At 58.2% G+C, this 24,364-nt stretch overlaps 7 protein-coding genes across 7 annotated transcripts; 3 read left to right on the top strand and 4 right to left on the bottom strand.

Annotated features, from left to right (window-relative positions):
* Nucleotides 1-245: 245 nt before the first annotated feature.
* UV8b_03423 (uncharacterized protein) lies at nt 246-1,307 on the top strand (the record flags this gene model as incomplete). The annotated part of the gene is made up of 1 exon (XM_043140921.1): nt 246-1,307. The coding sequence occupies one exon, from the start codon at nt 246-248 to the stop codon at nt 1,305-1,307; it is 1,062 nt and encodes a 353-aa protein (XP_042996855.1).
* A 915-nt stretch (nt 1,308-2,222) lies between these two features.
* UV8b_03422 (uncharacterized protein) lies at nt 2,223-3,203 on the bottom strand (the record flags this gene model as incomplete). Its single annotated transcript, XM_043140920.1, has 1 exon — nt 2,223-3,203. One exon carries the CDS (start codon nt 3,201-3,203, stop codon nt 2,223-2,225), a length of 981 nt encoding a protein of 326 aa, XP_042996854.1.
* A 2,437-nt stretch (nt 3,204-5,640) lies between these two features.
* UV8b_03421 (uncharacterized protein) lies at nt 5,641-7,429 on the top strand (the record flags this gene model as incomplete). Its single annotated transcript, XM_043140919.1, has 2 exons — nt 5,641-7,248; nt 7,322-7,429. 2 exons carry the CDS (start codon nt 5,641-5,643, stop codon nt 7,427-7,429), a joined length of 1,716 nt encoding a protein of 571 aa, XP_042996853.1.
* Nucleotides 7,430-7,870: 441 nt separating this feature from the next.
* UV8b_03420 (uncharacterized protein) lies at nt 7,871-10,642 on the bottom strand (the record flags this gene model as incomplete). Its single annotated transcript, XM_043140918.1, has 8 exons — nt 7,871-7,968; nt 8,026-8,135; nt 8,205-9,089; nt 9,147-9,401; nt 9,459-9,746; nt 9,818-10,076; nt 10,161-10,403; nt 10,531-10,642. The coding sequence occupies 8 exons, from the start codon at nt 10,640-10,642 to the stop codon at nt 7,871-7,873; spliced, it is 2,250 nt and encodes a 749-aa protein (XP_042996852.1).
* A 1,149-nt stretch (nt 10,643-11,791) lies between these two features.
* Nucleotides 11,792-14,924, top strand: UV8b_03419 (uncharacterized protein; the record flags this gene model as incomplete). The annotated part of the gene is made up of 4 exons (XM_043140917.1): nt 11,792-11,800; nt 11,900-11,903; nt 12,065-12,664; nt 12,721-14,924. 4 exons carry the CDS (start codon nt 11,792-11,794, stop codon nt 14,922-14,924), a joined length of 2,817 nt encoding a protein of 938 aa, XP_042996851.1.
* A 529-nt stretch (nt 14,925-15,453) lies between these two features.
* UV8b_03418 (uncharacterized protein) lies at nt 15,454-19,311 on the bottom strand (the record flags this gene model as incomplete). Its single annotated transcript, XM_043140916.1, has 1 exon — nt 15,454-19,311. One exon carries the CDS (start codon nt 19,309-19,311, stop codon nt 15,454-15,456), a length of 3,858 nt encoding a protein of 1,285 aa, XP_042996850.1.
* A 1,658-nt stretch (nt 19,312-20,969) lies between these two features.
* On the bottom strand, nt 20,970-22,553 carry UV8b_03417 (uncharacterized protein; the record flags this gene model as incomplete). The annotated part of the gene is made up of 1 exon (XM_043140915.1): nt 20,970-22,553. One exon carries the CDS (start codon nt 22,551-22,553, stop codon nt 20,970-20,972), a length of 1,584 nt encoding a protein of 527 aa, XP_042996849.1.
* Between the last annotated feature and the right edge of the window lie 1,811 nt (nt 22,554-24,364).

Raw genomic sequence — 24,364 nt, 5'->3', positions numbered from 1 at the left:
GCCTCTGCGGTTTGGGTTACGCAAGTCCGCAGCGGCATGGCATCTTGTTGCTGACCGCTTGGCGTGGCGAGTCGGTGCGACCTGCAGCGTGCCCGAGCAAAGAAACCACCCAAGGCCGTACGTAACTCACTCACTACCTATAGAACCCCCCCCCCCCCCTCCTCTTTGCCTACAGCGCCAGTCAAGCTGCCACCAGAACGGTGCGTGCGTCTCCCGGCCCAGCACAACCCGCCCGGCATCTCCCAATGGACGCCCTCGTGCAAAAGGCCATCCGGCTGGCCGACGCGCTCAAGAAGCCGCCGCCGCCCGTGCCGTGGACCCCCGACGAGCCGTGGCCGCAGCCCTACCACCGCTGGGACCCCGACGCCGAAGTCTGGCTCCCCGTCCCGCCGTCGCCGCCCACGGGCCCCGGCGCCGACACCGACACCGACACCGACGCCGACGCCGACGCCGACGCCGACGCCATCACCGCCATCGCCCTCTACAGCTGGAACATTGACTTCATGCTGCCCTTTGCCGAGACCCGCATGACGGCCGCGCTCGCCCACCTCGAGCGCCTCGCCGCCAGCCTGCCCCCGTCCACCGCCGTCGTCGTCCACCTCCAGGAGTGCACGCCCTCGGACCTCATCACCATCAGCCAGCGCCCCTGGGTCCGCGCCGCCCTCCTCATGACCGACCTCGACAGCTCCGCCTGGGCGTCCGGCCTCTACGGCACCACCGCCCTCGTCGACCGCCGCCTCCCCGTCGCCGCCTGCTTCCGCGTCCACTACGCCGCCTCCCGCATGCAGCGCGACGCCCTCTTCGTCGACGTCGACCTCGCCCGCCAGCGCCTCCGCCTCGCCAACACCCACCTCGAGTCCCTGGCCGCGGACCCGCCCCTGCGCCCGGCGCAGATGCGCCTCGCCGCGTCGTACCTGCGCGGCGCCGAGGGCGTCGCCGGCGCCCTCGTCGCCGGCGACTTCAACGCCATCCAGCCCTTCGACGACGCCCTGCACGCCGCCAACGGCCTCCGCGACGCCTTCCTCGAGCCGGGCCCCCGCGGCGCCCGGGACGCCGGCTTCACCTGGGGCCAGCAGGCCCTGCCGGCGCTGCGCGACCGCTTCGGCTGCTCGCGCATGGACAAGGCCTTCTACTGCGGCGCCGTCAGGGTGCAGTCTTTCGAGACGTTTGGCGCCGACGTCGAGGTCGATCCGCGCTGCCAACGGCAGAGGGACGCGCTGCTCGCGCTTGGCTTCGAGAAGGCTTGGGTCACGGATCACCTGGGCATCGTGACCACGTTTAGCCTTGCCAACGACACTCGCTTGTAGGGGTCCACGTGTCTTTGCGGGAAATTGGGAAAAAAACGAACAAAAACGCAAGGAAGAAAAGGGTGGGCTGCGGTAAGAGCGGTCGTCAGTTTTTTGGGCTGCGTCTTCGTCGTGATGGCTGTCTCGGCTGGAGCTTGTTTCAACCGCAGTAATGACACCCCCAAGTTGGGTCCAAAAAAGTAGTCCGTTCGTCGCCAGAACCCAGCGTGTCGTAGCAGGAATGGCACGATGGAGTGAGTAGAGGCGCCGACCTGTGCGTGGCCGGCCATCGGGGGAAACTGGCGTCCGTCAGTGATGAGCATGCCTGCTTCTCCCGAGTGAATGTATGCTTGCGGGCGTTGGCATCGCGAGCGGCAGCCTGCTTCTCAGGAGTGAGCCTATGCTTCGCCACGGCAATAGCATAGCACACATTCCGCATGCAAAGGACGCTTCCCGCCGTGGTAACGCAATGCCTTCTATCCCTGATGGCTGTCCTATCATGGGGAAGCGGCCTTTGCCCGCAAACGTATGCTACCATGACCATGGGCGGTCTTTCGGCGCTTTTGAAAGAAAATACCGGCAAATCATTTTAAAATATGCTTCGTAAAGACCCGAGCATGTAAATGTGTACATCAAAGACTACGCGCCCCCGTTGCACATGTCGTTACTCGTGCAACTTGAAGATCTCTGTCTCATCGCTCACGAACACATGCGGAAAGAGAATTAAAAAAAGCGAGCCATTTTTTCCAATATTCATATTGAGTTACGCTGTAAATTATCTACCAGTAAAAGAGGCAGCCGGCGCGCCAGCACTGTCGGTGCAGTCTGCAGCAAAAGAAAGCCAGAGCACAGTTGCAACACATTGCCGGTATCAAACCTTTCGTACTTGCAACCAAACTCCCCGGCACAGGAGGATCCCCTGGCGGACCGGACCCGCTACGAGTCGTCCCCCAGTATGACCCAGGCATCGGCGGGCGCGTTGTTTGCATGTTCTTGCACCTCCCGTTGGGAAGGGGTGTCGTCTAGCTCGGAATCCGAAAAACAGTCATAGTCAGAAAGCACATCGGTGACCAAATCAGGCGGTTGACAAGCATCCACGTCAAACGAAGGCTGAGAGCTAATGAGCTCGTAAATGACGCGCAGGGGAGTGTGCAGCCCAGCCGACCCGCGATGCTGAACAGTCTCGTCTTGGCCATTCTCGGAGTCCGGACGAGCAGCGGCCATGAAATACTGGGCAAGAGCCTCGTCGTCGCCCAGGTCCGAGAAGGACAGGTCAAGATGCAAGGGTTGGTTGACGCCGCCCTTGCCGGCTCTATGCTTTTGCGCCCGCCTGGCGGGGCGGATGGGGAAGAGCGGCTCAGCGTGCTGGATGCTGTTTAGGTTGAAGCTGTCGCTTGCACTGTCCTGCTCGTCGTCGTAGAGCAGTCCCACCTGGTAGAGGTGGGCAACCTGTTCGTCGTCATTGCCGGATTCTAGGCGGCGGCGAATGTGTATCTTGCCCTTGACGGTCGATGCGTCGTGGAAAGCGTCTTCTCTTTCCAAGGTCGGTTGCCGAACGAGGCGGCATCTATCCGAGGGGAGCTCGATGTCGCTGTATGCGAGATCGGTACCGTCTTCCTGGCGATCGGGCCTGCGCGGACGATTATGATTGTTTTCTGCCTTGGCCAGGTTGTGGTGCACGCTGCGGAGATCCTGCTCGATGTGGTTTCGTATGCTGGCCTTGTCGAAAGCTCCGTGGTCGTGCTTGCAGTCGGGAAAAATGTCGACTTGTCCGGATTCAACCAGCTGTTTGGCATGGGAACGGATAAGACGATTGAGGGAACGATGCTGGGGCCTGAGCAGACGACGTTGGTAGTCTCTTTGATGTGCTGCTTTGAACGCGTCCCTTGATACAAGGCTGTTGTGGAGCGGAGCCATCATGTCAAAACCAGGACAGTGTTTGATCTCTTTAGGTGGGTTGGTGCGGCAGGTAGGCTAGATGGTTGAAAAGGGTGGCGATGCCGGCGTGTGTATGTTTGCTGATATAATATCTCCGAGAGGCAGAAAATCGAGTCTGGCTCGTCGGGAAGAATTAGGGTGAAAATGTCAAATGTTATCAAGGACGACTGCCGAAATGGACGGTTTCGGAAACTTGCGTCTGCTCATCCGCATCCGCATCGTGTCAGTGACAAGATCTAGCACCAGGCGATGAGCGGGAGACTCTAAACTCACCTCAAGCCGTCAGAAGAAACAGAAGAAAAAAAAATAGAAAAAAAAAAAAACAAAAAAAGAAACAAAAAAAAAACAAAGAAAGGTCAAGGTACTGAGATGCAGATAGAAAGAACAGCAGCTGCTAGCTGATGAAAGGAGGAGAACCGCAGGTGCCCTGGAAAAGGTGGTAGGACCAAGATCTGGCCATCTCCAACAAAGAGGCGAAGGCGATTGCGACTTATATCGTCATGCCGGGGAGTCGGCCTCTGATTGGTGGTTGGTCGAGTCATGAGGCGATGACGTGTGACTCAACCTGAACAGGCGTAGTCATGACATGCAAAGTTCGAAATTCCTCGGATCGGAGGAGAGGGAGGAGAGGGAGGGGGGGGCGTGGCTGCCGCTATGATCTATGCAGTCCGTCCTATCCTGGTTGCCTTGTGACTCGTGAGTCTATGACAGACCCGTTGGGATTTTAGTGCGGCAAGATAAGAGGCAAGTACTCCGTACAGAGCACATTCCTGGGGTAATCGGTAATCGGGGCTAGAAGGTCGGCCCAGCGCGTTCAGCCCCCTTTTGGAAGACGGCACTAGTTCATCATCATCTTCGTGTCTGGTCTGGTGCGACCTGGGTCGGGGTCGGTGTCGGTCTCGACCGCAGTGGCGTCTTTGCTGCCTGCTTTGTTTTTGTTCGGCTCGTCACAAGCACAAGCCGGGCCTGGGGCTTCTTGGGTGCTGAGCATGCATCCATGTCGCAAGGCTGACAGCCCGAGAAGGCCCGATGAGGGCTGTTCAATCTCGGCGGGTTCTGGGCGGGCAACATGCCATGCCAGTGGTCCTTTGAAGGATCTTTGTTGTTGTTGCTGTTGTTGTCGTTGCTGTTGTTGCACGGCCTTGTCTTGGCCAGAGTCAATAGGCCTGCAAGAGGCACAAGGCCGGGTGGGCGGGCGGCTGGATCTCTCTGGAACCTGATGGAAGCCCTGGAAGAACAACAACAACAATGGCATTATGTACACATTTGAAATGTATGGCACTTGTTCATGGCCACATGCACCCACCCGCTCGCTGCTTTTGTGCCGGAAACATCGGAAAACATGCGAGGAACAAACAACGGAGAAGAAGAGTCCGTCGATTTGCTTCCCTGCCCCGTTGTCCTTGTTCACCAAAGAAAAAGGCGTAGCCAGTCGACTGACCCCTTGATTGGAGTTCACAATACAGCCCGAGACGAATGCCACCAGCCAGCCCACGGATCCAGTTCTTTGCAAAACCCAACTGGAACATGGCCATGAACATCGCACAATTTTCCCGAGGTGAAAACATACGGAAAGCGGCAGGCCGCATCGCAACGTACACGTGCTGAGGGAATGCCCGCTCCCGACGCTGAATCGACGCGCGTCGAGGAGGCTGCGCTTGCATCCAAATTTGGCACTGCAGTGAATGTCCCGACGTAAAAACAGATGCCTGTTTCCCGCCTGTTCCTGCCTGTTTCCTGCCGGTTTCCTGCCGGTGTCCCGCCGACCTATCCCGGGTGCCCAGACGTGCACAAACGTCGTGCACCAGGACAACACCTTCGGTCACGGAGTCATGGTTGACTGGGAAGAAGTCATCGTGATTCGCATCGGCAGCGTAAGTGGGCCGAGCAATGTACCTTGCCCGCAAATTTTCAAAGGAGGGACCTTTTCAGTGGCCGCACAAAAGCCCGGAATCCGCCCAGAGGCACGAATTTCTTAGCGCTGCTTCCGCCGACGTCGATTTTTCTGCCCCTCCGTGAGTCACCCACCGCTGGGTTGAAACCCAGATTTTTGCCGTGAGGGGGCGACTCCAACAACGGTGGGGTCAACCGCCCGCTCGAGCCTGACTTTTGAGCCATCGAGATTGGCAGAAGAGGCACAGAAAAAAAAAAAGAAGAAGAGAAAAAAAAAAAAAAAAGGACACCAGTGCTGCCTACCATACGGGCGAGGTTTATGGATGCAGTCGCAAGCGGTGCATGACTCCTCGCTCTATAAAGCTTTGCATTTTCCGCATTCTTCTCGGCGCAGTGGCGAGCAAGGAACCCGCCGCCTCTTCATATCTCACCACCGGGAATCGCCTGCTTGATTGCTGAGAAGCATTGGACAACACCGCAACCGCACAAAGACAAGCAGAAACGCGGAGACAAAAAGCCCAGCATGCCGCAAGACACCACCGCAGCCGCAGCCGCAGCCGCAGCCGCAGCCGCGCCCCACGAACCTCCCTTCACATACACCGCCAACCAGGGCTACGTTGAGCCCGTCCAACAAGCGCCGCCAGAGGTGCGCAAGCCCCGCGGCGCCCTGGACCCCGGAGACGACGCCGACGGAGACGACCTCGACGACATCTTCCACGATGACGACGACGACGCCGACGACGACGTGGACGACGAGGAATTCGCAGGCGATGCCAGAGACCTCGCAAAGACGTACAATCGCCAGCGCCAGCTCCAAAACACCAACGGCGGGGCCCCCCTCCCCCGCTCGAACCAGCAGCACAGGCCGACGGCAAACACGTTTGCCAGCGTGGACGACCAGGTGGCCATGCTCGCCCGGCACGCCGCCAAGATCCGCCTAGACTCGGTCAAGCAGGGCGGCGAGAGGGAGAGGGACAAGGACAAGGCCGACCGCGCCACGAGCGAGCAGGTCCTCGACCAGCGCACCCGCATGATCCTGCTGCAGATGATCAACCGCGGGCTCGTGAGCGAGGTGCACGGCGCCATCAGCACCGGCAAGGAGGCCAACGTCTACGGCGCCATCCTGGCCGACGACAGGACGGGAGGCGTCGCCCAGAGGGCCGTCAAGGTGTACAAGACGGCCATCCTCGTCTTCAAGGACCGGGAGCGCTACATTGCCGGCGAGCACAGGTTCAAGGCCGGCTTCGACAAGGGCAACAGCCGCAAGATGGTCAAGCTGTGGGCGGAGAAGGAGTTCCGCAACCTGCGGCGCATCCACAACGCCGGCATCCCCTGCCCGGAGCCCATCAGCCTCAAGCTGCACGTCCTGCTGATGGGCTTCCTCGGCGACGCCAAGGGCTGGGCGTACCCCCGGCTGCGGGACGCCGTCCTGCCGGCCGAGGGCGACCGTGCCGAGCGGCTGTGGCGCGCGCTGTACCTGCAGCTGCTGGCCATCATGCGCAAGATGTACCAGGTCTGCAGGCTCGTGCACGCCGACCTGAGCGAGTACAACATCCTCTACCACGACGGCACCCTGTACATCATCGACGTGTCGCAGAGCGTGGAGCCCGACCACCCCCGCTCGCTCGAGTTCCTTCGCATGGACATCAAGAACGTGGGCGACTTCTTCAGGCGCAAAGGCGTCGACACGCTCCCCGACCGCGCCATCTTCAACTTCATCACGGCAAGCGAGGGCGCCGTGGAGGAGCCGGCCACGAGCCAGGCGCTGGAGAAGCTGTACGAGACGCGCCAGGAGAGCGGCGCCGACGACGACGACGAAGCAGCCGCCGAGCTCGAGGTCGACAACCAAGTCTTCCGCAACCAGTACATTCCCCAGACGCTCGAGCAGGTCTACAGCATCGAGACGGACGCCCAAAAGCTCAGCAAGGGCCAGGGCGGCGATCTAGTCTACAGCAACCTCCTGGCAGACCAGGTCGTTCAGCCAAACGGTCAAGACGAACAAGACCAGGGCTCGCAAGACGAGTCTGACGACGGCGCCACCTTGTCTAGCGGGGATGAATCCGGCGACGAGAGCCGCTTCGAAAAGGGGCCGCCTAGAGGGCGCAAGTTTGAGGACAAGGATGAGAAGAAGGTGAGGGTCCCCGAAATCGTTTTTCCATCAATCATGGTCTGGTATCTCCGATCGAGGCGCTGACTTGGCACAGCAACATAAACAAGCCGTAAAGGAAGCTAAGCGCGAAAAGCGGAAAGACAAAATGCCAAAACATTTGAAGAAAAAGATTGTGTCGACTACTTCCCGGAGAAAGAAGTAGGTGCACTCAATCATGGGAATTCGTAAGGAAAAAAAAAAAAAAACAAAAACAAAAAAGAAGAAAAAAAAGGATAGAAATGCAAAGCAAATAGACACCCCCAATTGTGGTGTCACGGCATAATCCATCCTGTGTCCGTCCGTTCAAAAATAAATCCATCAATGGTGCCGTGAACCTGTCGGATGATGAGCCTTGATTGTCGACGATGTGTTTATCGCTCACAAGCGTGTAACCTCGTGCGATCCGACGCTTTGGAAGCGAAAGATGATCAAAGAGAGCACTGACGACACCTTTTGATGCAATGCATGTAAATTGCATCGCCCACACTCTGTAACATACAAACAACGCCGTCCCAATGTCTCACCGCCCACTCGCATCGCTAGTTGGAAGAAGAAGAAGACGAAGACGAAGAAGAAAGAAAAAAAGACATATCATCGAGAGATCCTAAAAGTAGAACTGCTGCTGAGGTTGTCCGGGTGGCGGCTGGGCAATAAAGTCGTAATTTAGTGCGTCTACGTTGGCATTCCAGGGATCGAGAGATTCTATCATTATTGTCTTAAGTATGTGATGTGCTTGACCAGGAGAAGCCACCAACTTACCACCCCAGATGGAATTGTATAAGTCCATGGGCGCCATTAACTGCGTTTGATCGACTGTAAGTGGCAGACCGTCGAGACCAAGAACTGGTAGGCTCTGCCCGTATGCAGGCCTACACTTCATGAGAAACTGTAAAGCGTACATGACTTTGTCCATGTGTGAGGGGGGAAAAAAAACGTACCCCGGAAACTCCAACGACACACCGTTTTGCATCTCGGCCATAGCCAGGGCTGCATCTTTATGAGGATCGGTGGCGCCGTGCTGCTGCTGATTCGGGCCCGATGCGCTCGCGTGGCCCAGCATGAACGGAGGCAGTAGAGGGGCTCGAGTAGCGCTCCCAGAGACCGCGCCGTTATAACCGTCACTTTTGGCAGACGTGCCTGTCACGGTGCCGTGCTCGTAGATATTTTTCAGGGCGGTAAGCGCGCGCCAAAGGGGCCCGGAAAGCTCAATGTCCCTGGCGCTCACTGCAATGTGCGGCCCGGGGGAGCTGGCGTCCTTTGCAGCCGTAGCAGATAAGGCGGCAATCAGGTCTCCTTGGAGTCGGCGGATTTCCGGGTCGGTCTTGGTTTCGCACAGGATGCCCAGAAGGAGGGCCGACGAGAGACCGTGGTAAGTAAAGGCCCAGCTTCGGGTCGGAATCACGGACAACTGGTGCATGGCCAAGAACATGCGGACCGTCTCGGTCAGGTTGTCCTTGCATCTTCCCGCCAGCTCCCTTTTCTTCTCGGGATCAAAGTCGCATGTTCGTCTGAGCGCCGGGCGGCAGGCAACCGAAATCACAAACGACGTATGAAGTCGGATGGCGTAATACTGTAGACGATGCAGCGCCGTTCTGCATTGGTCCTTGTTCTGCATGTGAGGAAGGGAACGTCGCCTGAGGCTTTCCACAGCCTCGCAGTTGTCCACTGTTTGTTGATAGGAGGATGTGGCCATGGCATCGGGATTGAGACGGCGGGAGATGACCTCGATGAGATGATACATCATTTCGAGGTATGTGTACTTGCCAGATGGTGCCTCGGAGCTGACGGGAATGTCGCAGCTAGGGAAACCTGTCATTGGGCAACTTGTAGTCGCGTTGTGAATAAAGGGCTCGGATAACGGGAATCGATGAGAGACTTACCGATCAAACGATAGTGAAGTTAGGGTATCATGCCATACGCATGTCCACCACAACTTCCTTCGAGTCATTTCTTTCGCCTTGGCATCCGCCGGAACACCGTCCCGGCCCTCGAGTCTGACAGCCGGTCGATGCAAACCCAGCGACTGTGCCAGTCGGCATGTCAGTCCTGTCAGCGCCCACGAGGCCTCTGCTTTCATGTCGTTCAAAAGGACGAAACTGGTGAGCAGCAGCGCTTGGATCGAGTCGAAGGAGGGTCTGGACCTGTTAAAAAAATCTGCTTACACCATCCGAGCTAAGCAAAAGGCAATATACCTTGACAGGAAATTCCCAAGCCGTAAGAAGTGAAAGGAGATTTGAATATATTTCTGAGAATCTCGTGTGCGAATGTGGTAGGGAGACTCATGGTATTGAGAACCCACCGCCAGCACTGCAAAGAGAATCGCGAGCCAAGACGCGGCAACTGGTCTGGTGGATCTCATGGAGCTAGAGGCGTTGCGAGATCGATCCTCGAGATAGACCATGAGCCTGGATTCGAATTCGTCAATGTCGCATACGAATCCCCAAAACGGCTGAGGAATCTGCTTATATGTGCGAAACAGACTGCACAGGCACGACACTAGTCAGCAACACACCGGCCAAGAGATGGGCATGTACAAGGGCATGTTACGTACTTCAACACCTCTCTGTCAGATGGCAGCTCGGCCGAGATATCGTGAGCTAGTCGTTGTAAATGGTGCGACGACATGAGAGGGAAAGGTGCCGAGGTGTCCAAACCCAGTATGGACCGCAAGTCGCGCCGAATATCGACGCTGTCATTCTCCTCGTTTGGAGATGACTGCTCTCGGAGCAATGCCGGGATGCTATTCTGGCCCAAGTAACGATCCCCGACCGATTCGACGGATTCGGAGTCGTCAACGCTGGTTGGTAGTTCTGCACGCAGAGCGTTAGACCAGGGGACGAGGGCGTAAATGAATAGTCGAAAGCCGAGTGTATTTACAATCAACGAAAACGTACCCATCGTCCTCGGCCAACCATCGCCGTGCTCGGATTCTCGGGCCAGCTCCTCGGGTGCATCGGGTGATGAGCGCGTCCGCTTTCGAGACTGACCAGCGTCGACGGAAGAGGCATTTTTGGTCGCCAAGCAGCGATCGGGTCTGTAGGAGCATAGCTGAGCGTGTTCCCTTTTGACGCAGTTCTCACACGGCTGCTTGTTGTTACACTTTACTTTCCGCCGCCGACACGGCCAGCATGCGGTCCCTGGAGGTGGATTAACCCCACGCACATGGTGGAATGAAACAAGAAGCTTGGAACGGACTGGCCCAGACACAGGTTTGTGTGTGCTGAAAAGCGAATCAACAGGTTGCGCAGTGGCTTGGCCACTTACCATAGCGGACTTTTCGACGAGACTGGATGATGCGGCTGGCCTCCTCTGGCGTGAGCTCATCAATGGGAGTGGACTGGTCTGGCTGGGTCGCAGTCTCGGCCATGAGGGTCATGATGGTCGTGTCATGACGGCAGATGCGTGAATGGGTGGTAACGAGGAAACGACGGCAGATTGCGATTGCAATCCCGCCCAAGTACTCTGCAGCACTAAGACGCAGTATTGCCCAATCTTAGTACCAAACACGAGCCCGAGCTCGGCGATATCCGTGATGCGACGTGACCTGACTTTCCCTTGACTTCGACCTGAGGCGGACCTGAGGCGGACCTGAGGCGGACCGGAGGAGGGAGGGGGAAATTAGAGCAGCTGGGCGAAACCCCACTGTGTGCCAAGACTGAAGCACGCCTAGCTACACAGTACATTTACAGTGCAAAGTCCAGGTGAGCGGGGCGGACGGCCGCCGTTTACGCCGTGCAGCTGGCAAGTGACGTTGCCCCGCACTACGCCACGGCGCCACTGTAGAAAACTGTTGATCCCCAGGGGCCGTGATATTCATCTTCTTCAGCCGTCAACAAGCTGGTAGGAATGCCCACAGCCTAGGGACACCTCCGTGTCTGGTTGGGTGCTGAAAAAAAGAGCCGACGTCGACGCTACGTGGATCCAAAGGACCTAAACTTGGGGGTCCAAGTCTCGTTAGCGCCGGGTAGAGCCGTTACCCTCGCCAATCAGTCATCTCCAAGGTCCTTCTATCCGCAACCGCAAACAAAGTCAACGCATCTGCTTCTTACGGACGGTGTCGCTCACAGGAATGACATCCTGATGACCCGGAAAAGAGAGCCCGGTGACGATGGCTCACATTCGCCTAAACGTGCGAGAAATCCACTGGACCAATCCCCATTCTTTGCTCGTCAGGCCAAGTCCCTCCCAACAAGGCCAAGCACTACACAGACAGTCCCGCTAGTTGGCTCCGAAAAGAGCCGAGCAGGCATTGCTAACTCTACTCTGCCTCGTCTGTCATCGCTGTCTGGGACTGCTTCGTCATCATTTTCGTCGATACATTCAGCAACGGATGTTTCCCCACACACATCCTTCACCTCGTCAAAGAACACCTCGTTCTCCGCAATTCTCGAATCGGACTCAGACTTTGAAGAAGAGGCCTGTTTCACGGATTATTACAGCTGTCCTAGTTACACGGCTGGATCTGACGGTGAGCCTGGTGCAACGACCTACGGACCACCACCGGCCTTGAAAAGAAGATTAGCAGATGTTTTCCGTAAGCGAAATTTCCAAAGAGAAAAGAGACAAGACAGACTGTGAGATGGACGGAGAGGAAGCGGTACCACTGACTCTGGATGGCGTTTTTCGAGCACAGCAAGGTTTTCCAATGGGATTTCTAACAAGGCCAAGTTCCCTATTCTTTGGGAAACGGCACGAACTGCCCTACACTGCGGCGTGAAGCTCGCAGATTTGGATTTGGAATACACAAATCAGTGGGAAAAGCAGGCGGTGCTAAGTTCGAGCCTTGGCCAGCTGCCAGAGTTCAGAGGCAAGCTGCTACCGCAGCCAAACTGCGAGAAGGCGTGGCAACTTGGGCTGGAGACGTTCCAGTCTGGGCACGATGCAGTCGTGCTGTCCGGGGAGCTGACGTTGAATCCCGATGCCAACGGGCCGTTGTTCCTTCTGAATCTGGATCCGTTAAAGGTTGGCGGCAATAACCGAGTAGTGCGACGCTTTGGAGCCGACAGAGTTTTGCAGCTTCTAATCCCTACGTTGGATCATGTCAAAAAGACGACGAATTGCTCTGATGCCGATGTTGAAGAAATTTCTCGCTGGCTGAATGACAAGGAGCACTACTTCTTGGGACGCCGATGGGGCGTCTTTTATTTCAAAAAAGCAGAGCCGAAACGAGTAAACAAGGGCAATAACGGCTCCCAGACGGTGCAGCGGAGAAGGATATGGCTTTTTGCTGGCAATGGCGACAGTTTCCGAGCTGCCGATGGGGGTCTCCCGCCGGGGGAAGACGCCCATAATCCATCAAAGAGGCAGCCAATCACTAGATTCCAGTTGCTCGACTATTTGATAGGCTTCGGCAACTCCAACCAACAGCTTCCCAAGCTGTTTTCGAGAATTGGCCTGAGTGAGAGTCAAACCACCACATTGTAGCCCCAGCCAGCTGCTAACCCATACTCGCAGGTCTAACAGACACACGCGCCACGGTTGTGCTAAAGACGGGTCAAATACACCACTGCTCCGAGGACATTGTGGCGCCCGGCACCGGGAATGTGATGAATGACGGCATCGGTCGGATGTCGCCGTCTATGGGGGCCAACGTCTTCGCCAAGATCGGTGGAAAGGGACCCGTGCCATGCGCGTTTCAAGCCCGTTTCGGGAGCGCCAAGGGGATCTGGATCATCCACGACGACCCCGAGCTCGGAGACGGAGACTGGATAGTGACGTACCCGTCCCAGAGAAAATGGAACTGCAGTTTCGAGGACGAGCACCATCGCACGTTTGAAGTCAAAGACTACTCGAAGCCACCTCGGCAGGCGTATTTGAATCAACAGTTCATACCGCTGCTCGAGGCGCAGGCTCACTCCCGCCTGCGCATGCGCGAGGCGCTGGCTGCTAATCTCCGCAAAGGCCTGCAGGAGAAAATCGACGGGCTAACTCTGGCGATGAAGGATGCACTCGATCTCCGACTCGAGGTGTGGCAGCATGGCAGGTCAACCACGGCCAGCCGCCTGAATGGCCACGCGCCCTTTTTGGGCGGGCTTCCTCGAGACAAGGAGGAGTCGATAGCATACCTGTTGGACATGGGCATCGATGCGAACCACTGCAAGTATCTGCAGAATCTCTGCAAGGGGCTTGCGCTGCAGAGGGCAGAGACGCTCAAGGAAAAGATGAACATTCCTGTCAAGTCGACCTATCTCTTCATGGTGGTGGACTTTGACGGTATCTTGGAGGAGGATGAAGTCTCCATCATCTTCTCGGAGAACTTCAGCACCGACGACTTTTGCGACATGATGCTGGATGGCATGGAACTTCTGGTGGCAAGAGCACCTGCCCACCTGCCAAGCGATATCCAAAAGGTCAAGGTCGTGTTCCGGCCGCAGCTACGCCACCTGAAAGACGTCATTGTCTTCCCCATCAAGGGTGCCTTGTCCCTGGCCGCCAAGCTCAACGGGGGAGACTACGACGGCGACAGAGCCATCAGCATCTGGGACCGGGAAATCGTGCAGAACTTCAGGAACTTCACGGACCTCTCCTTGCTAGGAAACGACTCCGACCTGGTCGAGTGGGGCGTCATACGGAAAGTGGACATGCCGTTGTCGCAAATCCGCCAGCAGCAACCCACCCCAGAGGGCGCCTCCGATTTGTTTCTCCGCGAGGCTTTCAAGTTCAGCATGAACGACAACCTGCTCGGCATCTGCACCGACTACAAAGAGCGGTACTGCCACTACACCGGAAATGTCATCAACCGAGACGTCGTTGTCCTCAGCCGGCTGCTCAGCTGTCTGGTCGACCAGGAAAAGCAGGGATTCGTGTTCACCAAGCAACAGTGGAACGACTTTCTGAAGGGCCGCAAGCTTCCCCGGCCGGGGTCTCTCAAGGAAGGGCCGGACCGCCTCGTGGCCAAACCCGGCGTCCACATCCTAGACTACCTGCAGGGCGAGCTCAAGGCGACCGTTGACAAGAGGCTCGACGCGTTCGCCAAGGCGCTGACGGCGTCCGAAGCGAGTTACTACGACGCGGACCTGACGGCCATGTTCAACAGGATCGACGAAGAGCACGCCTCGGACGACGAGTGGCTCGTGATCAAGAGGACGCTGCGGGGCGACATTGACCGCGTGGCGGACGAGTGGTCCAGGCGCATGAGCTCCCGCCTCAGCGAGGACAGCTACGAGGTCAAGGTGGGCGCGCTGTACCGGGCGTGGCAGGCAATCCAGCCGCCGCCGGCGCTCCGATCCTCCCCGCTGGTCCGGACGATGCTGGAGTTTTGGAACAAGGACCGCGGAACCAACGTCTGGGAGCTCCTGAAGGCCTCCTTCGCCTTCAAGCGGCACTACAAGAAGAGCGAGGGCAATTTCGTATGGACCCTCGCGGCACCCCAGCTGGGCATCCTGAAGCAAAAGGAGAAGGGGGGGCCAGCCGGGGCCGCTGGGCCGGTGATGGTGCAGCCTGGAATGTGGGCTGGCTTGCGTCCGGACCAGAAGCACATCATGGCGAGGCATCTGCATCGGCTGGGCACGGGCGTGGGCGAAACAGCGCGCGCGATGGTGGATGAGGATGCTTCCGAGTACGATGCGTCCGAGTGCGATGCGTCCGAGTGCGATGCGTCCGAGTGCGATGCGTCCGAGTACGATGCTATGGGGGATGCCACGGACGGGGATGACTAGACGTGCTGCCTTGGCGGGGAGCGTGAGGGTTATTGCCCTTTTGGTGTGTCCAGGTTACTGCTCTTTTGGTACAACCACGTCATTGCCCTCTTGGTCTATCCGGGCTATTTCCCTTTTGGAATCCCCTTTTGTTGGATTTTTGTGCGCATTTTCTTCTTCCCTTTTTTTCGCCCGTATCGCAGGCATATCTGTTGGTGCCATGCGCATTGTAGAGTAGATGCCGTGAGTTTCCGACTGCAGGACGGAAACCAAACAAAGAATTCGCACAGAGTTGTCAACTTTGTCAGTGATGATGATGATGATGATGATGATGGGGCACGGAAAAGTCTCACTGGCGTTTGGGCCCTACATGGTTACCGTTTAGTTTAGTTTTGTCTCCATTCTCACCTACGCCACCACTGCCGGCTTATCTCTTGGTTCTCATACATGGTCACATGCAGTCTTGCCTCCATTCTCACCTACGCCACCACGGCCGGCTTATCTCTTGGTTCTCATACATGGTCACATGCAGTCTTGCCTCCATTCTCACCTACGCCACCACTGCCGGCTCGTCTCTTGGCTCCACCAGAATCTCATTCACAGCCACGTGCTCCGGCTGCGTGACGGCATACAACACAGCCTCGGCCACGTCCCCCGCGTCCAGGACCTTGGCCCCCGTCGGCTCCCCGTACCGCTTCAGCGCCTCCGCGTCCGTCGACATGCTCAGCAGCCCCGTGTCCACGTTCCCCGGCTGCACGGACGTGACGCGCAGCCCCGTCCCGACCGTCTCCATCCGCAGGCTGCGCAGCGTGGCGTCCACGAAGAACTTGCTGGCGGAGTAGACGCCCAGCCCGGGGAAGACGACGCGCCCGGCGTCCGACGACACGGCGACGATGTGGCCGGACCGGCGGGCCAGGAAGCCCGGCAGCGTGGACGACAGGCAGTGCAGCAGGCCCTTGCAGTTGACGTCGACGGTGCGCTCCCACTCGTCCGCCCGGCAGTTGGCCATGAGGGTGAAGTACATGACGCCCGCGCAGCTGACGAGGATGTCGACGGGGCCCAGCCTCGCCGTGGCGGTCTCGATGAGGGACTCGACCTGCGCCCTGTCGCTCACGTCCGTCTGGTGGGCCAGGACCTTGACGCCGGTGGGGGAGAGCGCGGCCCTTACTTTCTCGAGCTCGTCGGCCCGGCGGGCGGCGAGGGCGACGTGGGCGCCTTCTGCGGCGAGCTTGGCCGCGACGGCGGCTCCGATGCCGGACGACGCGCCGGTTACGACGGCCACGCGCCCGGCAAGACGGCCCCTTCTGTTGGCGCCGTGGACGCCGTTGCGTTGGAGGCGGAGAGGGGGCCGCGGAAGCCAGCCGCGGGCAAAAAAGTGTCGGGCGTACGTCTCCCACAGGCTCCTGTCAATCCTTGGTCGCGAGACGCCGTAAAGGTCCAGTTCGGGTTGGGTGGCCCCGTCGTGGAGGATGGTTACCAGCTCCAAGGTGTCGACTGTGGGCATGCCGCCGCGTAGAATGTCCACGGTAAAGGGATCGTCACCGCCGCGGCCGCCTGGCCCGCGCTTCTCTTTCCACAGGGCCACCCATTCGTTCCACGGGAGTCGCTTCGTGGGGTAGCCCAGGGCTTCGAGATCCCGGAACACGGTCTCGGCAGCCACGGGCTGGGGATCCCCCAGGTGGTACAGCTTCTGCTTCGTGCATGGATGGTTGGCCAGAGTGACGATGGCCTGACTGACAAAGTCCACTGGCGTCATTTCTGCCAGCCAGCCGTCCACTTTCGGCGCGTATCCCAGGTGAAGAGACTCGACAATCAAGGCGTTCAACAGGTCATACGTGTTGGTTGCGCCCGTGACGCTGTGACCGCTGATGGTACCTGGCCGATAGACCTTGACATGCATGCCTCGTCGGCCAGCCTCGTTCACAAGCGCCTCTGCCACCCATTTGGTTTGGCCGTAGCCATCGGGGAGTCTTGTCGGCACATCTTTGATGTCAAGCACGGCTTCCTCTGGCCAGGCGGTCTCGGAGGGTGGCAAGACACCGTTGGTAGAGACGTGGTGCACCGTGGCGCCCCCCCGCGAAGCCAGTCGCAAGATCTCGCGAGTGCCACCAACGTTGGCATTTCGCAGCGCCGCGTAAGGGTAGACGAGGTTGACCGTGGCGGCGGCATGCACGATGACGTCTACGCGCGAGGCCAGCTCGGCAAAAGCCTCGGGAGAGAGACCAAGGCGGTTGCGCGCCAAGTTGCCGGGGACGACTTCCATCCTCTCGAGCATGGTATCGTTCCAGATGCCCTGATCTATCAAGTTCTTCCGGATTCGCGCAATGCCGGCGGGTCTGCAGTCCACGTTGGGGTCCGTGAAACGAATCAGGCAAAGAATCTGGGCTGACGTGTTGTCCAAGAGGGACTTGAGCAGGAAAGCTCCCAGATAACCCGTCGCACCAGTGAGAAGGATAGTCTCGGCATCGTTGAGGCGGCACATTGGTCGCCCTGTCCCCTTGATGTCTTGTGGCAGAGCGGAGTCGGCCTCCAAAACAGCCGGAAGGTCAGCTTGCACGGCGGCAGTGTGGCCATCTCGAGCGGCTTTTACCGCCCTCAAATGGCCCTCCAACGTTGGGGTGCCGGCCAGAGGTGCAAGGGGAACCGGGAAGCCAAACGTCCTCGTCAGCCGACCAGCCAAATCAGCCAATGTCAAGGAGTGACCGCCCAAGTCGAAGAAGCTGTGGCTATGAGAAATGGCACTGGCTGGGATGTTGAGAGAGGCAGCCCACATCTTGACAATGGTGTCCATCTTGATTCGGGTATCCTTTTCCTTGATGGCATTGAGATTAGGTGTCCTTGGAGAGGGCGGAGGTGGGAGGGCCTTGAGATCGGTCTTTCCGGAAACACCGTGGGTGGGCAATGTCTCCAGCTCAACCCAGATGGTAGGAATCATGTAGTGTGCGAGGTGGTCCGAAAGGGCTCTTCGCGCGACGGGGCTGTACCCCGACTCGTCAATAACCAGGACGGTACGGTTTCGTGCTTCGCCCTTGTCGGGGACAAGGTAGGCCACCAGTTGCTTATCCAAGCCCTCTCCGCGAGCCACAACCGCGCAATCCCGGACCGCGAGGTGCTTGACGATTGTTGCCTCCACTGCTCCGGGCTGAACGGTGTATCCTCGAGTCTTGATCATCCCACCCACTCTTCCCGTGATTTCAAGCAATCCCGAAGGCAGGATGCGCGCCATATCGCCGGTTCGGTACATTCGCGCATCTAGAGCGGAAGAGAAGGGGTCCATCTGGAAAGATTTGGCAGTGGTTTCGGGGAGATTGAGATAGCCGCGAGCGAGCATCTGGCCACCCACGTAGAGCTCGCCGCTCACCCCTACATCGACCCGGTTACCTGCCTCGTCGAGGATGTAGATGGTTGTGGGATCCATCGGGGGACCTACGGGGCACACGGGAGCCTCGTAGTCGATAAAGGTTCTGATGTCACCCGCCGCGACCTCGTGGGTCTCGCTGGCGCTATACACGTTGAGCAATCGAACGTCGGGCAGCGCTTTGGAAGCTCTTCTGCAGAGATCGGTGGTGACAACCTCGCCATTGAGCCATAAGGACTTGAGGTGAGGAAGGGTATCGGCGAGTGTTGAGTGACGGGTGAGGACTGTGGCAAGGAGAGTTGGCGTCATCAAGGTTTCGGTGATTCTGCGAGCGGCAAGGAACTCGACCAGAGCTTGGGGATCGTAGCTTGCGCTGTCAGGAACAGCGACCGTGGTCGCCCCGCGGAGGAGCGGCCGCAGCATCTCCCACGTGAAGAAGACATTGCAGGCCACGCGATCGCCTGGCTGCAGATTGCTGAGCGCAAATCTCAGATCATATGAGCAAACACAGGCCCTGTGAGGATTGGCGATGCCCTTGGGCTTGCCTGTGGTGCCGGAGGAATAAGACACAAAGGCCAGTCTGTCCAAATCATCGTCGGCAGGCAGGGGAGGCTTGTGTTCTACCAGGACCGGCTCGTTTGCGCCAGCCGTCATGTCGGGCTGATCAATGACAATGACGGGGATGTTGACGTGGGTTAGGTTGGCGACGTGTGCCTTTTGCGTCAGAATGACGGTCGGTTTTGCATCGTCAATGACATCGCGCAGCAAAGCGGCAGGGTATGCGAGCTCAAGAACCAGGTATGCTCCTCCGGCGCGAAGAGCTGCTAGGGACGCAACCACATAATCAGCACTTCGATTCATCAGCACGCCCACGAGGCAGTCACGGCCCACGCCGTACTGGGATAGCCGGTCAGCCAGTGCCCATGATTCGCTGTCGAGTTGGGCATATGTGAGGGTTCGCTTCTCGTCTTCGAGGGCGACGGCTTGAGGGGAGGCTTGGGCCTGTTTCTCAAAGAGAGCGGCCAGGTCCTTGGTCGTGTCTATGACCATGGCGATGATGGCGATGATGGCGATGACTCTGTTTACCGACGACACAGGATGAGCAGCAGCGAGAGCGTAGCCGGGATCTGTGGGCGCTGGGTGAATTGGATGAGGACGGCAACAATTGGGCCGTCGCGCTATTTCTGTCGCTGCCAACGGCAAGCCGATTGCGCAGAGACCTGTCCCAGACCTGGCGAGGGTTTGGCAAGTTGGTGAAGATGGTTTTCGTATGTTCGCAGTTCACATGACGTAGCAGCGGAGAGAGCTCTTTCGGACGCGCGACTCGCGCTGATGGCCAGAGAATTGAGCCAGAGAATGGAACCAGAACGAGCATGTGATTGCCATGGCGATGACGGACGGACGGACCTTGGTGGGCTGGCGGAGAGGTCAAGGCCCAAGGGCAAGGCTGGAGCCAGGCAGGGGGGGGGATATGGGGATATGGGGATATCAATGAGCGGTGACTGCGTGATTCGGCCAGTAAGAATGCAGCACGCCACCGCCTTGGCCGGACTGTGCCTGAGGCTGCAGAGGGTGGCGTCCCGCCATCGACAATGTTCGTGTGACCACTTTCTTGTTTTGGGTGTTTTGGGGTCGTTTTGGGGTCGTTTTGGGGTCGTTTTTGAAAGGGAGGCTTTTGCTTTGAAACCGCTGCGATTGGATTGCTTCAGGCTCGACGCGGCCGTCTCTCCTCTAATGCCTTTCGATACACTCCATGGTCTTTTATGAGCAGTTTGCGATTCCGGCCACTGATTGGCCTACGGATTGATTTTCTTCTTCTCCCATGTTCTTTAGGTTTCTATTTGGGTGGCTGGCCGGCCCCGCGCTAGAAAGGGTTAGCTAGCGTGTGCTCGCCCCAAGACAACGTGACCGATTGCCGTAAACGGACCGGGGCTTTGTCCTGCTACAATGCCACCGGCCGATAGAATATTGATTTTTTTTTTTTTTTTCACGGCAAATCTCAAAAACTACCCCATCCCAACAAGCCTCAGGGTTCCGACCCGAACTGCTGTGTCTGGCTGGCCTCTGCAATTCTACATGCGAAGAGCAGATTCTACGCTGGGATCAAAGCTTTGGCCAAGACGTGAGTGCGTCTGCCTACCAGTCAGAAAACCGTTACGGAAACAGGAAAACAAGGCGGGGACAATGTCTGAGGAGAGCGGCAGGGTTTCTTTTTTCCTGTTTCTTTTTTTCCCCGCAATTTAATAGGCAAAAGGAAACACCAAAATAGCCGCCGAGTTGCTTATCAGGCATGCCTATTCTAACCGAAAGAATCGATGCCATACAGTGCATCAAGTGCATCCACACGAGCGGCATCACAGCCGCACTTAGTGCCCGGGGGCGCACCCCCGGTACCTGCAGCCGCCTGGCCGATTTCGGCATTCACCTCCTCGCTGCCGGCAAGGTGGAAGTACCAGCATATGAAATCTCCGATTCAATGCGACAACCAGAGACTCGGACAAGTTTGGTGGGGTATCGATTCGCTACCGTGGCGCAAAAAATAACATGAAAAGCTCACAGCGCAGCGCGTCCATGCAAAAAAAAAAATAAATAAATAAATAAAAAAAAACTTGCCATCATCCATGCACGCACGCACGCACGCACGCAGACACGGGGGCGAGAATGCAAAAAAAAAAACAAAATTTCCCCAAAATCATCATGAAATCTTTCTACATCTCACGCCGTCCCATGGACAGGTCCATGTCCTCAATCTTGACAAGCTTGGTGCGGAAGACGAGCTTGTGGCCGACGTAGAGCGCGACAAACAGGAGGATGCTGACGTAGGCGGCAAAGAAGTCGCTCGTGCTCCACTGGATCAGGGACGTGAAGCCGCTGGTGAGGAGGATCAAGAGGTTGAAAAACAGCCCGAACCAGGACAGGTACGGCTGCAAGGGCGCGGCGTAGGGGAGCGAGGCGCGCGGGATGCCCCGAAACGCAAGCGCCTTCATGAAGCGCAGGTGGCAGAGGTTGATGAGCCCCCAGACGATGAAGCCGGCGACGCCGGTGATGTTGAGCAGCCACTTGAAGACGGTGCCGCCGCTCTGCGACAGGTTGAGGAAGCCCAGCAGGCCCGGCAGCGAGCAGAAGGCGACGGACCAGACCGGGGTGCCGTGGCGGTTCGTCCGGGTGAAGAGGGCCGGGGCGAGACCCTCGGCCGCGAGGGCGTACAGGATCCGCGTGCTCGAGTAGACGTCCGAGGCCGCGGCCGACAGCACGGCCGTCAGCAGCACGCCGTTGATGATGTCCGGCAGCACCTGCACGCCGGCCAGCTTGGCGACGATGACGAGCGGCGAGGCCGAGGCGTTGGTCGCCGTGCTCTGCAGGTCGGCGTTGTCGTGGGGGATGTCGATGCCGAGGAAGAAGACGACGGCGACGAACAGGACAAAGTTGCCCCAGAAGGTCCAGCGGATCGCCTGCGGGATGGCCTTGCGCGGGTTGCGCGTCTCGCCGGCGCCGATGCCCACCAGCTCCGAGCCCTGGTAGCTGAAGCCGGCGGTGACCATGACGCTCCAGAGGCCGACGAACCTGCCCACGCCGCCCTCCACCAGGTACGCGCGGAAGGCGCCCGGGTAGGTCCAGTACCGGAAGCCGAGGTAGCCCTGGTCGCCCGCCCCGGCGTTGACGCAGGCGGCGAAGACGACGAAGCCGACGACGGTGACGACCTTGATGCTGGAGAACCACATCTCCAGCTCGCCAAAGTACCGGACGGGGAAGAAGTTGACGGCCGTGAAGACGACCCAGAAGACGGCGACCCAGACCCCGATGCTGACCGACTCGGTCCAGAGCTCGATGATGAGGCCGGCGGCCGTGAGCTCCAGGCCAAACGTGATGGACCAGCTGAACCAGTAGATCCAGCCCATGGCGAAGCCCAGCGTCGGGTCGACGAACCGGCTCGCGTAGACGGTGAAGGCGCCCGCGACGGGCATGTAGGCCGCCATCTCGCCCAGGGCAACCATGACGGTGTAGACGACCAGGCCCATGAAGACGAAGCCGAGGAGGAGAGAGGCCGGCCCGGCGTTTGACAAGGCGCCTCCGGTGCCCAGGAAGAGGCCGGTTCCAAAGGTGGCCCCGATGGCGATGAACTGCAAGTGCCGGCCCTGCAGGGCTCGGGCCAGGCCGTTCTGGCCGGCCTCCTCGACATCATCAGCAGCAGCAGCAGCAGCAGCAGCAGCAGCAGCAGCAGCAGCAGCATCCTTTGCACCGCCGGCCTGGTCAGCGACGGCCCGCGGCGGCGTGTGCTTCTCCGCCTCCATCTGTGATTGATCAGTTTGGAAAGAGTTGGTACGGCGACAAAGGCTCTGCAATCTGACGACGCGAGGGGATGTGTACTGCTGGGAAAGAGTTTTCTTCGCTTGGAAAAGGCATGCAGGTCGAGTCTCATCTCCGCCTTTCAAGCTTCAGGGGAAACTCGGTTGGGGAAAAAAAAAATAGACAAACAAACAACAGGTCCGCAACGGCGGTCGACCAGTGAGCAGCATTGCCAAGCACCTTGGCATTTGCTGCGGGGGGACGCGTCGAGGAGAGCAACATGGGCCCATGACTCTTGGACGGGGCGCAAATAAACAGGATCGCCTGCCATGTATGTAGTAAGTCTTGTGGGAGAGACGCAAAAGCCGCGACGCCAACACGCCAACATCCGAAGCCCAAGATGCGCCGGAAGCCCGTTGTCGGGAATTGGCCCCATCATGGTCCCCATCATGGTCCCCATTCGAGGACCAGGAGGGGTTAAAAAAAAAAAAAAAAAAAAAAAAAAACCCAAACACACAAGGCGACTGACTTGACGATGTTGCTGGGCACGAGGTCTGCCCGGTGAGCAAATAGGGTCAATTCCAAGGCGATTATACCCGCGCCGATGAGCCTGGATGCGATGGCAGCCCAGCCGCATTCGCTTCGCTTCGTGTACGAGGGGCCCACGCATGCTCGTCCAATTGTTTGCGCTCAAACCCAGGCTGCGGGGCCCAGAAGGAATTTTCCCTTTCTTCCGACAGCTGCTGCCAGCTGCAACGCCCCCCCCCCCCACCCTCCCCCCCAGGAGGAACCACAGCACGCCATTGTGATGCTCGGCTGATGATGATGTTGACGCGGATTGCGGAGTAGATGGGCATCGCACACTCACACACACAAAGGAAAATAAAGAAAAAAAAAAAAAAAACAGAAAGAAGCAGCAGCAGCAGCAGCAGCAGCAGCAGCAGCAGCAACAGAATTCCATTAAACGCAGAACCGTTCCTCCTTGCGCATGGCTCCCTTCCAAAGTGGATAACTCCCCGAGTCCCGAGTCCAAGAATTTTGCGGCTCGGCAACCGAGCGAGTCATACGACGTTTGCACCGGGCATCGCCGTCGCGCGGAACGAGATGAACGCTTTTGCCGTCTGGCGTCCTACGCGGCTGCACCTGCCAAGTACGTGAAGTCGTGGGCTGTCTGGGAAGGCTTGGCGGCCTCAAAAGGCCGGGTACCATCGGGCCTTGTCGTCTGCGGTAAATCTTTGGATTTTGTTCCCGCGACCCCCGTCTGGACGGAGCCACCATCATGACGGATGGCTCATGGCAAACAGACGGCGAGGTGTAGAGGCCGGTACGCGGTTACAAGGTCTATTGTAGCTCTTGGAGTCATTCCGCCAGCGGCAGAGCGAAGGATAAATCCCTGCATTTTCTCGGCGGCACAACCTCCTTTGTCAGAAAGGCGGTGCCGACGAGATTGTGATTCCCATCATCGCTATCGGCTGTTCTCACTCGACACAATCCGTGGAGCAAAGTGGCTGGTAGACATGGGTATTGCTCATGACCGCGTGGTGCTTCATCCCCAAATGCTACATCAAACACGCCCGCTATCGAAATGACAAGTCTTGCCCAAAAATTCCCACCCCTCCTTGACACGCAGACGCGACGCAACATCTCCTGAGATGTCGAGACTCTGGCCCATCTGCATCATCATGCGCGCCATGCAGCTCAACTGTCTAGACTCGCTTTCGACATGCCAAAGCCGCAGCTCCTCTGTCCGTCCTTGTCAACGCCTATCAGAGCGAGGCTGGAGAAGATTCCCCGGCAACAGAGACCGGATCGCTAC

Source organism: Ustilaginoidea virens, chromosome 3, assembly GCF_000687475.1.
Source record: "Ustilaginoidea virens chromosome 3, complete sequence".
NCBI classification, from domain to species: domain Eukaryota; kingdom Fungi; phylum Ascomycota; class Sordariomycetes; order Hypocreales; family Clavicipitaceae; genus Ustilaginoidea; species Ustilaginoidea virens.
This window is presented reverse-complemented; position numbering and strand designations above follow the sequence as displayed.